Genomic DNA, 14,404 nt, shown 5'->3' on the forward strand with positions numbered 1-14,404 from the left:
GTGGGCACAGTAGGAAAACACCACAGCTTTGTGCCAGGGGCTGCTGCAGAACCACGCAGGGTTTGGAGGAAAGGAGCAGGACGGAGGGGTGGCGATGCTGTGTGGGGACAGGAGGACACCCACAAACCCCCCATCCCAGCTTCACACCAGACTGCTGTGCACCCGCAGCCCTCAGAGCAGCATTAATGCTGAAGGTGAAGTGTAAAGCCCTGCAGTCTGCGCTCAGAAATGCATCATGTTTTAGTGGGACGCTTCCTCCAGCTGGGAGGCCATTTCAGACAGCGGATTTAGTAAGTGCTTCAGAACAGAAAAGTGCTAAAAGAAATCGTACCCACGGAGGGGACGGGTTTAAGTTTTCTTCAAGAGTTCCACTTCCCTACTGCATCACAGCTGTACGGTTCTGGTTAAGGACAACACTGCCACGTGTGGTGGGAGCCAAGGAGAGCAGCTACGGGGCACTGCTCCTCAAAGCAAAGGTCCAGAGCTGAACTTTTTTGGGCTGTTTTAAGTGAATTTCCCTTCAATGGCCCCACCTCGCTGTGTCTCCCAGACAGCCTGGATTGGGCCCACCTGTTACCAAAGGGAGAGCAGCACCTGCCCACTCAAATTCAGCACACGCAGTTTCAATATACTACATAAAAAGAAATGCGCAGATCAGTAAAAAAGTTCACCAGAAATTAAGGCACAAAGCGCCCATCTGCTGGCCCAGTCCATGCCGCGCTGAGCAGGTGAGGAGGGGCTGAATCCACGACGGAATGTGGCACTGAGAGAGGAGATGGAATCTGGTGGCAGAATGCAGTTTGTCTGAGCTGACATCCTCTGCCCCATGGCCTGCAGGAGAGCTGTGGGGGCAGTGGGGCTCTGCTCCTCCGGCCCCAGCTCCTATGGCAGGAGGAGATATGAAGATGAGAGCTGCAAGCAAATCTCTTTCTGGAAACAAAGCTCTTTTGTGATTCAGAAAGGAAACGTCTATGTGGAAGGTGAAACCCAGAACCCAGGCAGTTACTGCTGTGTCTTCCCCGTGCGAAAGGCTCGGGCAGAGGTGCTGCCACCACAGCCTGCAGCCACGTTCTGGCCTTCCTCCAGCCCGGAGGACACCAGCCTGCTCCCCTGGGCGCTGACAGCCGCTCTGCAGACGCTCAGCCTCCTTCCAGCCCAGGAACACCGGCTTCCCTCGGCTGAGCAATAGGAGCTCCCATCCAGTCTCCACGTTCTCCTGAAAAGGACACTCGCATTCCTCTGAAGAGCAGGAATCTCCATCTCCCATTCTCAAGCTCAATCTAGCACACCCAAAACAAGCACTGCCCACTGTTCTGGGGAACATCTACGCTTCAGGACACGTCCTGAACAGGGCTGGAACAGCAGCGAGGTGAGAGCACCGTGCTGAGCTGCTATCCTACTTCAGCACCAGCCTCCAGCGCGCGGTGCTCCATGGCAGGGGTGCTCGGAAGCTTTTGCAATTCCACATTTCATAAGGTAAAAACCTCCCAAAAGGAGCGGCCTCACGGCCTGTTCTCCAGCTGACCGTGTTTGACTCTCCACGCCCAGCTGACGCTGCAGTCCGGGGCCAGGGTGCACTGCAGCTCAATCCCCGAGTCGGGGACTTCCATGTCGTAGTGAATGGGGCGGCCTTCCTTTGTCACCAGGCTGAAGGCAGGGACGGGTATCTGTGGAGCAGAGCAAACAGAGCTGAGCAGCACGTCACATCCCTTAGCAAAGCATCACAGCCCCAGGAACGCTGAAGCAGGGAGGTGCTGTTAAAGATGGAGCTCGACTGCGATGCACGCAGTGGTTGACATTCAGAAAATACCTTTTCCTATCAACAAGCACTGAAATTACTTTACTAAGTGCATCATTAGGTCCCTGGTTCACTGTTTTAAGGCATTAGGAAGCTGCAGGATAGAAGAAATGGCTTGAACAAAAGACTGCAATAGCCCTGGCCCTGTGCCTCACCTGGCTGCTTATCCCAGTGGCAATGTCTCCCACCTTTGTCCTGTGGAAATCCCTGATGTGTAAATTTTCTCCACTTAGCAACTGGATCTGGATTTTCACTCCTGAAAGACGCAAGAAAAGTCCTCAGCTCCTGCTGTGGGCACAGCAGCTTCACAGTCCCACGCAGAAGCACTGACTAACGAGGCACAGCCATCGAAGGTGCTTCCTTCTGTCATCAGGGATTTTGTTCAGGTAGGTCCTGGCACAAAGGATTGCTGGAGACAAAGGTGACTCACAGAGCAGAGCTGGGCCTAGCGAGAAAGCAGCTGAAGACGTGCTGATTTGCACAGTGTGGATTGCTCTGTAGAAATGAATGGTTGTGCAGCACCTACTCCTGCACGCAGCAGATGCATGAGGTGTAAAGCTGAATCAGCCTCGGTGGGTCTGGGAGCATCTGTGGCCTTCAGTTGGCTACACAGACTCGAGTGCCCCCCACCCACCTGCAGGGAGCAGATGTGGCCCCGTGGCAGCCCTGACCCTGGTAACACAGCAGCTGAGGGCTGAGGAGGGCCCAGGACAACGCTGGGCAGCGAGGAAGCTGTATGTATGTGCCTGCTTGCTGACTTCAGGAAGGGGGGCTCACCATTGAAGCAGCTGGGGGTGTCCGTGTGGCGGCCGCGGCTCAGCACGTTGTTCCAGCTGAAGCTCTGTCCGTCTGTCTGGCTGTTCCAGGAATGGATGCCGGAGCTCATGGTGTCCCGCAGGCTGAGGGAGGCCTTCATGGAGTTCTGCAGGAGGAAGCATGGGGCCATCAGAGACTCTCAGTGAAATGGAGCTCCTGTGGGACAGCAAGCAGGGAACAGCCCCAGGGGAAACAAGGCAGAAATCCGTCGGGGTGGGCCTTGAGTTATTCAGCACTCAGCCACCAGCCAGGAAGGACCGACAGCAGCGCTGTGCGGGTGTAAACAGCTGTTTGCAATAGTCAAACTCTTCGGCTGAAGAGTTGGATGGGAAAAAAAAGGGGTTTTCACCACACCCACAGCACAATAAAGCATCAGATAAATCTAATTTCATTAAGAGATAACGCACAGGAAAAGCAGCAGCTGCACTGCTTAGAAGAGCCTGCGTTGTCTGAGTCAGGGGAGGTCAGTGACAACAGCAGCGTGTTGGTAAGCACCAGGGCAGCTGCTGGGGGTTGGTGTTGTGCAAAGGAAACAGAGAAGCACAGAGCTGTGTCCCACAGTGCACTGCTTGGCTTTGGAAATGACGATCGAAGGGCATGCAGTCAAATCACACCCATCCCTGGCTCAATAAGGTTCACTCAGGTGGTTTTTTCTACTGGTATTCCCTACCCTGCACGCAGCAGGGTTAAAGCAAACCAAACTAACAAAGCTTGGCGTTAAGTAGATTGTAGCACCGCTGGGTGCAGGTTAGCAGAGCCTGGCCCCCATGGCTGCTCACCTTCTCACTGGCGTCTGACACAAACGGGCTGTCAATGCTCAGACACGAAAGCATTTGTTCCTGCTCTTCCAGTGAGTACGGCTGAGAAAGGCTGTTCAGAAACAGCTCTGCAAGCAGACAGGAAAAGAAAACATTTCCAGTGATTCTTTTCACTCCTTCCTGCTCCAATCCCAGACACTACAATTAATCCCCAAAGCGTCCTCAGCACTGCAGAGCAAACACTGACACCAGTGTTTGTGGAGCACCCAACACAGCGCCTCTGCACGCGGCAGCTATCGCTGCTGCCATGAGAACTGAGCCAGGACAGGCAGCTGAGCTGAGCACCCGCTGCACGCTCCGTACCTATTTCCAGCTGCTGGAGCTCTTGCTCAGAAATGGTGCTTGCTCTCTCTGTATGGCTGCAGCTCTTTAAGGGAAGGGGAGCGGAGGAGAGAGGAGGAGGATCCCAGGTCCTGGACAGATCCCTTCTCTCATTCCAGCAGGTTCCCTCGCCCTGCCTCCCTCGCTCCAGGGCTGGTGGTGGCACAGGGCTGGCACTGCAGCCTCGGGCTGCCGGTTCCAGGTGAGGAGCGGCCGAAGTGGGGCTCGCTGTGGGGGGCAGGGACGTCTGGGGGTTGTTCTCTTTGTGCAGTGCCAAACGCCTGGGCGCTCTGTATTCACCTTTCCAGGGGCTTCTCACACCTCCCACTACAAAAACAGAGAACACACAAATGTTGTCCTAGAGAGGCAAAGGCTTCCTGTCACTGAATTGTCTCTTGCTGCGAAATGCCCAGATTTTTCAGAAGACAAAACCAGACGAAGCCCACAGACTCTTAGTGTGCTGCAGCAGGACTGGTAGAAATTATGGGTTGTCTCAGAGGGAAGGGAGGGGGCCACAAGCACGAGTTACAGCCGAGGATGCTGCAGCTCTGCTCCAGCTTTGCTGCACAGCAGGCTCCAGGCAGCAGACACTGAACACCTTCACAAGCGTGTGTGAAGCACAGCATCGTCTGCTTCATGCAGACAAGGAAAAGTGTGACAGCACATAGGAAATCACAGCGTACTTGGGGTCCCCTTGGGGTAAAATCAATCTCTTTCAATGCAGGGAAGAGCTCTCAACCCAAAGTGCACCTCAGTGCTGAAGCCAAGCGATAGACTGAGCAGAAAGCAGAACGCAGTGCAAAAAGCACCACCACTGCCCAGAGGAGCAGTGACAGGGCGCTGAGTGCCACTGTGCCAGCAGGGAGGAGCTGGAGGGGTGGCAGGCTGCTACCTTCTTGCAGCGCAGTGCTGGCCTTGGTCCTCAGCTCTGACGCAGACGCCCTCTGCACGGGCTCCTTCTCCAGACCCATTTTAATGATCTCAGCAGTGAGGGGGTTGCAGGAAGGTGGAATTTCCCTCAGAGGCGGCGGCTCCTTTGCGATCTGCACAGCAAACAGGAAGCGAAAGAGGTTAAACCAGAGAGGCTTCATTTGATTGCAAAAAAGGTTCTTCCCATCCTGAAAGTGCTCCCAACTGTAACGACAGCATTACACCACCGACCTGAGCCCTAATTTGCCTACAGCTGAGCAGTCGGTCACACCCGAGCCACGAGCACCATAGGAAAGAAACAGCCCCAGTCCATGTAACACACAGCAGCGTGCAGGAGTGAGAAATGCCCGCTGTGCAGCACGGCTGCCGTCATCTCAGAGACCTCCTGGCAGCACTGTTGTGTGGCTGCGCTGCTCCAGGCTGAAGTGCCTTTCGCTGGAGATCGGAGTGGCTTACCTTCAGACAAAGGGGATGATTGTAATACTGCGTCCAGGGGTGGCAGCCGTTCAGCATGTGCAGCATCATGCAGCAGCTGCTCCACACGTCCACCTTGGAGTCGCAGCGCTTCCCCAGGACCACCTCTGGAGCCATGTGTGTCTCTGTGCCCGGCACGTAGTTCCCTAGCAGCATCGAAATGAGAGCTCACCGTGTGCCAACAGCTGTCCCACCGCTGGGAAGATGGGGCAGCCTCCCTGGCTCTTCAGTTAAGTGAGAGAGGAGTCAGCTTCACCCCACAGCAGCACCCAAAGCTCCACGCCCCACAGGCCTCACCCATCAGGAAACGTATTAATTTGCCTTTCCCAGGGCACATGGGAGGGGAACCATAACCCTCCGTTGGTGAACACAGCATTAGGAAACAAGTCCTCTTCTTTCACCATTCCACTGCCCAGAAATCAGGGAGGAATTCTGCCTTTGGTGGAGGTTGGGATTCTGCCCCAGCTATTTAATGAGGCTACAGGAGCACCCAGTTAGATATTAAAGTTTGGACATGCTTTCTCACAGGGAGGAAGCACTGAATGTAGCATGAAATACACAACACCCCTCCAGACTGGAAGAGAAGGACCAGCTTCCAAACCTGCAGTCATTTCAGCTGCCGGTAGCACACGTCACAGTAGAATTAATAAACCTATGAGAAAGTTATGTCTGGAAAATACGGTAGCTTGAAAATTATCCATATGTAAAGGTTCTGAAAGAGTCAGTAGAGCAATTCTGTACAATAACAGCAGAGAAGCCTTACCTGTGACCAAGCACTTCCCCAGGCCGTCGGGATGGAGGTGAGCAGAGTGGCCAAAATCACACAGCAGAGCTCTGCTCCCATCATCAGACAAAAGCACGTTTTCCGCTGCCAACAAGAGGTGCTGAATTCATCAGTGCCCTTTCATGGGGTCACCCAGAGGGAAACACAGCCCAAAACCCACAGAGCTACTTTATTAACAAGTCCGCATTAAGGTCTGTTACTCCTACAGAGCCTCACTGTACATCACCAGAGCCGTCCTGGCCGTGTCTCAGAGCTGCCCATCCCACACCCGGACACCAGAAAGGAAGGGGTGACAAATCCTATCGATACGCCCAACTGCTTTGGACCAAGCCAAGCTCCAATCCCCAAGGCAGAGCTGAAGATCTCATCCAACGTCCTTTTGTCACTCAGTAATCCCCAGCTGTGGGCTCCTGGTAAGAAGGAAGGCCACGACCCCATCAGCAGCCTCCTACCTTTCACATCTCCATGGAGAATGTTCTGAGCATGGAGGTACTCCAGACCTTCCAGTGCCTGCCCCAGGTAACTGAGGGCTCTGTCCTCAGGCAGGCAGCCGCTCTGCTTAATTAGCTGCCCCAGCGATCCGCCTGGAAGGGAACACAGAGTCTATGTTCATTCAGCTGAGGAGAGTTCAACAGAATCATCAGCACTGTGACAGGGAAAGGAGAAAGAACTGCCGGCTCTGACAGCCCTCATCTCCCCCACCGGATCCATTCCTTTGTTTGTTCCCAGAGGTCTTACAGCACAAGGACACCGGTGCCTTCCACAAAGGCCATCGCTTTGCATCCATTTCACAGTGTTGTTCTGCTCTGAAAGCAGCCACTGTGTGATCAGACTCATGCTGCAGGTCCCTGGGCTGCACTTGCCAGCAGCCTGGCTGCAGGAGGAGCCTTGGGTGACAGAGGAGCACCCAGGTTTGCCTATCCAGAGCTCTCGGCCATCAGGCAACACACACAAATAAACACAGCACCAAAACCAGAAAGGAGCAGCTCTGTGTTTCAGTGAGAACGTGCAGTTGGAACGGAGTGAGGCCGGGCTGGAAACGCTGCCCAGAAACAGCAACAGCAGCCGCACACCCACAGGGACAGCAGGCAGCTTCCCAGCATGCTCACAAGGACAGGCCTGGAGCACCCGAGAATTAATAATGCAGAGCGGGGCAGGGAGGAGAGGCCCGTGTCACTGTGCTGCGCCTTTCCTTTCTCACCCTCCATCAGCTTCATGAAGATGGTCACCCAAGGTCCCTCCTTCACGGCGCCGTACAACGGCACAACCTTCGGGCTCGTTATCGCCGCGCACGTCGTCAACTCCTCTGCACGGAAGTGTTCGACCTGCACCTGGAGGAGCGAAGGGACGGATCTGGTGACAGCCGTCACGCTTTTCTGTGTGCTGTAACGACGTCTGTTTCTATCCAGCCAAAAAATGGAATGGTTAAAGGAAGCCTGGCTGAGCCTCACCTCCTGCCTGCCTCCACGGCGCAGCCGTCACACTGCGGCCAACGCAACGAGTGAACATTTTCAGGTGGATTTTCACAAGTCGCACTTTTGTATTCAATACAAGGCCCCCCCCCCCACACACACACACTCTTTTCAGCTTTCTGCTGCAGCCATTTGAGGAGCAGTTGCACAGAGGTGATGGAACCACGCCAGCGTTACGTGCAAACAAAGCACTTTGGATTCTCGTCGTCACCGCGCTGTGGCCGCACCGCAGCCTGCACAGCAGGAGGATGCGTCCCTTTCCAGAGCCCTGCCTCCTGCATCACACAACCCCCCTCCTCGCACGTAATTACCTTTTTGGCAGCACACTGAAATCCTGTCTGCTTGTCCTCTACTTTGTACACTTCTCCAAAAGAGCCGATGCCCAGGGAGCCGTGGCACTTGGTCCAGTGAACCTCTTCTCGGTACTCATAATCCACTGGCTTTAGTTTCTGGGGGAGAAGAACCACAAAACAAGATGAAGCAAGCAGAGAAACTTTAGCTGCTGTTGGTGGAGTTCACCAATTTCCAATAAATAGCACAATAACATCACTTCTCTTTAAAAATCCATGAACAAAATTTCTTCTGTTGCTGCCTTGAGGTGAAACAAAATGGGAGGACCAGTGCTCAGAAATACTTCCCATAGACAAGCACACATGTTTGGCAAATGAGTGGACAAGTGAGAATCTCCAAACTAGGCCAGGACTTCATACCCTTCAAAAAACAGAGTCACACCTCTACCTGAAAGTGTTCAACCGTACCAACGTCCCCTTGGAAAAGGCAGCCTTGTGACAGAAGGACATGGGTTCTCTCTCTTTTGAAGCCCAAGAGAAACTGTGCCTCCCATGACACAAATGTGCAGGACAGGAAATCACCTCAGTGAGCAGCACGCCTTCATTCTCATCTGCCTTTTGAAACTGCTCCTTTGGGTCCAGACTGCCTCCCCTCCACGTCTTGGCGAGGCTGGCCAAGTTCTGCGGCTCCCCGAGGCTCACGCTGCCCTTCAAGGCGTCCACCAAGTATTCTTCCACAGAAACCTTGTCCAAGCTGCTTTTCATGGACTGGCTGACGCACTTGGGGAAGCTGTATCCCAACTTTAGGCCAGACAAGCGATGCTCACTGTCTGGGTAATTGAGATCACGGTGGAAATACGTCTCCAGAGCATTAAGCTTCATGGGATGGATAGGATTGTCCAGGTGTGGGAAGGCGGGGGGCACGATGTTGTATGGAAAAGGACGGAGAGTTTCAGGATGAGGGACGTTGTCCCTCTGGTAGTGCAGTTTCCAGACATGATTAAGGCACTGGACAGGGCTTATCAGCTTGTGCAAGTCAGTTTTGTGCTGGCTGCCCACTGAATGGAGCTTGCCTGTGGACAGAACTTTCTCGGGCTTCTCAAACGGGGGTGGATCATAAAGCAAGCTTTTGTTCAGCTCTGATAACCAAAAGCTGTTTCTGTAGAGAGCATTGTGGTGCGTTTCATCCTCCTAGGAAACACAAGAGAACAGAGCAGCTGAGCAGGAGCCTCAGGACAGCTGCCCAGACGTAAGCAGGAGTGCTGAGCGCTTTGCAGGGGTCCCAGCAACGCAACGAGTGCCCATGAATTCTCACCTGGACGGGAATCGGGGTGCAGCTCTCCTGTTCCGGAGTTCTGGGGCCCCGTCTGCCAGCAGCCACTGTTTGTATTTTCAGCTTGGATCGTTTCTTGTGACGCTTCTTCTTCGCTCTACCACGATGCCTCCCCCTCCAGCAGGTGGGAGCCATCCTCCCCTCCGTCGCATGGGCCACATTGTTTGGGATCTGGTCGAGGCTGTCTGAGCGGCTGTTGGAAACCAACACACACGAGGGCTCTTAGATGGGATGGGGAAAGCACAGCCTCAGCTAACAGCGACAAACGCGGGGATGAGACCGAGCAGCTCTGCCTGCTGAGATGTGCAGGACGAGGAACTGGCAGCACAGCTCCTTTCCCTCCACTGTGAGCAACTGCAACTCCGGAGTCACGGCACAGCAGTGCAGGTGGTGCCATTAGGAAGAAATGAGGAGTGTTTGGGGGGCAAAGCATTGAGGAATGGTTCCCTCTGCTTCAGTTGTTACAGGACAACACCAGAGGCAGAGGGCAATGTCAAAGCACGCAGCGCCCGACAGCTGCCACAAAACAGAACCCAACCCTACATCCCACCTCCCTACTTCAGGGGGGCTTTGTAGCCCTCCAGTCTGTGCCCTCAGGGGCGTGGGGTGAAAAAAAGGGGGTCCTGCCCAGAATATTTCAGAGAAGCAGTCACAGCAACCCTCACTTTCCTCCCTTGAGCTGTTTCTCTTCACAGCCCTGTTGCTGATGCTGTTACTAAGTAGAGGTTCTTCTCTCATCCCCTTTTGTTTACCCTCCCCAGAAAAGCAGCAGTTCCCGCTTTCGTGAACAGCCCTCACAGCACCCTGTGCCTCACACAGCTTCCAAAGAGAACGCTGTAATGAGGTTCCAAAAGCATCAGTGCTGCTCTGTTAACAGAAGACCCAGACCGTCCCTCGGGCCAGCTCAGTGATTTCAAAGCTCCCAGCTGGAGCAGCAGAGCAGGCAGCGCTGACAGCGCAGTGACCAGGCAGGGCAAGGCGCAGCAGTGCACTCTGTGTTCTGGGATCTCTCACCTGTAACGCTTGCTGTGGGCAATGAAGGATCTCTCTGACAAAGTGGGGCTGAACTCCTGACTGTTCTCACCTATATGAAAGAAAACAGTATTGTGGCACGTGTCCAGCATGACGGTAAGAAGTGGACTGAGGAAGCCCCCTCCCAACATACCAACCCACATGGTGACCCAGCAGAGCCACAGCGCCGCCTGACCCCCTGCTGCCCCCCACCCAACCACCTCTCAGCATTTCTATCATTATTATTATTCTAGAATGCCCCCCGGCAGCCAGGAACAGAAGCAAGACTGCGAGATGCATTTCCAGCCATCGCAGCGTGGTGCAGCAGCCACGCACCATTCTGCTACTCCGTGCCATTCAATAATGCTGTCACATTATTAAGAGGTTTCATGAGCTGCCTAAATAGAGCCCGGGATGTGTCAGCAGCTCCAGCCCACGTGGGATTACAAATAGATCTCAGCTGGGCTCCCCAGGAGAGTGAAACCGCACACCGCCTCCCGCGTCCCTTCTGCTCAACGAGGAGCAGCGCTCCCTGCTACTCACACTCTGCCTGGGCAATAATGGAGATGGACGCGCAGCCTCCTTCTGTTTCTTCTTTTGCTGTTCCTTTGGTGATGACGTCGTTGAGGATTTTCCACTGGCTATGGAAGATGGCTTTCTTCGAATCCTCGACTTTGCAGACGCTGCTTTGCTTCTCGCTCGCGGCCTCGTGCAGCCCTTTGGTGGCACTGAGCTCCTGCTGCTGCTTGGCGGGCGGAGCGGGGGCTCCATGGCACGCAATCCCCATCACTGCCATTTCACAGCTTCACAGTCCCTGATGAGGAACGGGAAAATAAAAGCACAACACTCATCATAATGCTTCCCAGCAAAGCAGCTCCACGCTCAGCAGAAACAGGAGCCTGCCCACGCCGTCCATTAACGCTGATCTCATCCAAACCGAGGTCCTGCGCAGCGCTGAGCATGGAAGCGAAGGCAAACCCACAGCCACCAGCTCCCACGTGGGGCAGCACCCCACCCATCACAGCCATCCCTGCCCCTTCTCTACAGAAATCATGGCAGATCTCAGTGCTGTAAAACAATCTCTCGGAGCGGCAGAGGCCGGCAGGCTGATGACTAACAGTGAGCCTGCAGTGCGCACACCAACGAGCTCAGAGCTATTTTTACACTCCTTGTCGCCTGGTTTGCATTAACTCTGTCCCTCCTTACCCTCTCCTCACCCTCAGGGGCCACAGTGGAAGCCCTGCCCACCTCTGAGAGCGTGCAATTCTGCTAAGTGCCCCTCAGTTAAAAGGTAACGGGGAAGGGAGATGTGAACTGCAACTGTGTGACACGGAAAGGAGCAGCATGGGGACATCACCGGGAAAGCAGTCAGTGAGGCGCGTGCCTCGCCGGGCAGCTAACAGAGCACGGCTCACGTGGCTCTATGGGCAGTGTGGGCACTGGAGCTGCCAGCACAGCCCAACTGCTGCCATCCAACCATGAAGGCTTCCCAAGAACCAAAAACCCACTCGATGCGATGGACGCGTGGCTCAGAGCGCCGGCGGGGGCTGCGACAAAAAGAAACCAACACAGAACTTCTCAATAATGACTGCAGCAGAACTTCTGAGATGAGCGGCTCAGGACCGCTGAGCAGCACTCGGCCCCACGGTGCTGCAATGTGAGAGCTGGGAGCTGTGCCCCCCGTGTGCCCCCTTGCACTCAGCAGCACCTGGTGCTGCGGGTCCCAGCTTTGCTGCTTTCAGAACCTCCTCTCACTCATCCACACCACTGAGACTCGACTCTTGATTTCAGTACCCCCGGCTTTCTTCCTTCCTTCTGCAGAAGTGTGCGCGGGCTCATTATTTGCCAGAGGAAAAGGAGAAGTCAGGTAATGAGGCAGCAAGTGAACGTGAGCACCGCAGCGCCGGTCCACGGGGGGCCCTCAGCTGCAGCAGGAAGGGTTCTTCAGGAAGGCTGCAGCTCTCAGCTCTTAACCAAGGCCAATTCTCACTGCCGTAAAATAGAAAGTGCAGTTGTACAGAACGAAAGCCGACGTGGTATCAGTTGTGCTGCGGCAGCACCGGCATGGAGCCGATGGCTTCCGCTGAGCGCATGAGGGCTGCGTGGGGCTGCGGGGACACCAGCAGTGCGGGGCAGTGCAGCGCCTCCTGCTCCTTCCACTCCTGCCCTCCCGGCAGCGCTCTGCTGCCCCTGCCCAGCCCTGCATTGCACACAGCTCTCCTCTCCTGGTCCCAGCGCCCTGCGGCCGCTTCATGTCGACATTTTGTTCAGAAAAAGCATCCCGTCGTTTCTGTGAGGTTTCCCACTTCCTTATCGAGAGGAGCGTGCTGAGCACTGCACCAACTTCTGCCGGTTGGCAACGTGGGGCACTTCCACGACACGCTGCCCTCACCCCTCCAGGGCACCGCAGGGCTGCCATGTTTGGGCTCCAGCCGAAATTCAGGCGGTTCCGTTCCAGCAGTGTCAGCTCACATTGCTGCAGTGCAGAGAAGCTCCGTTGCCGACAGAAGGGAGAAGTTTCGATTTGTCTCAGTGGGGATTGAGAAAAGAAAGCTGCAGCACTCAGCACACCCCTGTGCCTTAACTCACACACGGCGCACGTGAAGTTAGAGAGAGGAGAAAAGTCTTCCTGGAGGTACGAAGAGATCCGGGCTGGGAATGAGCAGAGGCTGCAGGCCAGCAGCCCCCGAGCAGGAGGCAGTGATGCTGGGCTGCTCCTCGCACTGCGCCGCCTCCTCTCCATGGTGCTCCCATGGCCTGGTGGCTCCCACTGCTCTCCATGTGTGCAGAACTCCTGGTGCTGTCTGTGAGGTGTTACAGACACCTCCTGTTCTGGTGGTTCGATGGCAAGCACTGCAAACTCCCATTTCTGCCAACTGTGAGATGGAGAGACCCAGCAACCGCCGGCCATCCTGCAGCCGGGTCACAACAGCTGTAGGGAAACATCAGCGAGCAGAACTTCCCCAAGAACCAAACATCCATCGTTGTTTCCCTCTGAGTCCCTCCACGACTCGTCATGAGCAGAGCTGCAAACAGCAGCGTGTCCCTGTTTGTTTTATGCACCCAGCTTTCCCAGCTCAGAGCCCACGGTGGGGCACAGCTGCTGCCCAACCACAGCAGCACAGCAGGCAGAGTGCCTGAATTAGGAAATATTACTTTTCTTTAGGAAATAATACTTCTCTTTAGGAAATAATACTACTTCTCTGAAAGAGTGGTCAGGCACTGCAATGGGCTGCCCAGGGACGAGGTGGAGTCACCGACCCTGGAGCAGCTCAAGGAACGTTTGGATGTTGCACTGAGGGACATGGTTTAGTGAGAACTATTGGTGATGGGCAGATGGTTGGACTGATGATCTTGTAGGTCTTTTCCAGCCTTGGTGATTCTGTGATTGGATCCCCTGCAGCACCAGGTGCCCCGGAACCAGCTGTATGTGCCAGCAGGGCCCAGCACTCACTGTGGGACTGCTGCACAGCCCGAGGGTTCTAATCCACACCTATAGAAATACAAACACCAAACAACGTCCAAATTTCGCCGAACTTAGTGCAGACGGAGGCTCTTCGTAGGATCACAGCGTTGTAAGGGCTGGCAGGGACGCACGCAGAGCCCCCGGGGCGCAGCTCCATGCAGGCGGTCCGACGGCGCCGGGAGCAGCTGCGGCGCTTCCAGAGGAGAACGCAGCGCCTCCCGCACTGCCGCGCGACCCTCGTAAAGCCATCAGCGCTGGGGGTTCATCGCGACGGCTTTAGGCAGTAAAGCACAAACGGGAACGCGATCACAGCCGCTCCTCGGCGCCGCCCCGAACCGCACCGGGCGAACCTCGCCGCCAGCCCCGCCACGAGCCGCCGCGGGGACTCCGCGCATCCAACGCCGCGGGTGCCGACCGGGCTGCCCGCACGTGCGCCGCGCCCGGAGCGTCAGTGGGGAAACGGCGATCTCGGGAAGCGGCGACCCCAGCGCCCAGCCTCGCAGCCCCGCGCCGCTCCGCCCGAACTGCACCTCACAGCTCGCAGCGAATAACGGATGAGTCACCGCGGAGGAATCCGGCGGCAGCGCCAGGCCCAGGCAGCGGCACGGCCGGAACGGCGCGGAGCGGCAAGGCGCGGGGCGGGAGCGGAGCGGCGCGGGAGACGGAGAGCGAGGCGGGCGGGCGACCGGCCTCCGAACGGCGCCTCCGAACGGCGCGGCCCGACCGCACGCGGACGCCGCTCTCGGGCCGCCGCACGCGCACGGCGCACCGGACGCGCAGATCTGCGGCGGCACCGCGTCCGGCTCGGGGGGAGGCGTTCCTCCGGACCCCGCTCGGCTCCGCCCCGCCCCGGGCCCCTCCGGCCCGGCCCTGCGGCCCCCCCGCCCGGCG

General features: G+C 56.1%; 1 protein-coding gene across 1 annotated transcript; it reads right to left on the reverse strand.

The window, feature by feature from the left end:
* Positions 1 to 222: 222 nt before the first annotated feature.
* MAP3K14 (mitogen-activated protein kinase kinase kinase 14) lies at positions 223 to 11,517 on the reverse strand. Its single transcript, XM_042836824.1, has 15 exons — positions 10,591 to 11,517; positions 10,051 to 10,120; positions 9,019 to 9,229; positions 8,286 to 8,894; positions 7,725 to 7,862; positions 7,143 to 7,272; positions 6,394 to 6,525; positions 5,921 to 6,025; positions 5,140 to 5,303; positions 4,646 to 4,796; positions 3,736 to 4,080; positions 3,394 to 3,500; positions 2,576 to 2,720; positions 1,954 to 2,054; positions 223 to 1,667 (listed from the first exon to the last, which is right to left on the reverse strand). The coding sequence occupies exons 1-15, from the start codon at positions 10,841 to 10,843 to the stop codon at positions 1,503 to 1,505; spliced, it is 2,826 nt and encodes a 941-aa protein (XP_042692758.1). The 5' UTR covers positions 10,844 to 11,517; the 3' UTR covers positions 223 to 1,502.
* Positions 11,518 to 14,404: the final 2,887 nt, after the last annotated feature.

This window comes from Centrocercus urophasianus, unplaced genomic scaffold, assembly GCF_019232065.1.
Source record: "Centrocercus urophasianus isolate 14NV4802_14NV808 unplaced genomic scaffold, USGS_Curo_1.0 seq_64, whole genome shotgun sequence".
Lineage (NCBI taxonomy): Eukaryota > Metazoa > Chordata > Aves > Galliformes > Phasianidae > Centrocercus > Centrocercus urophasianus.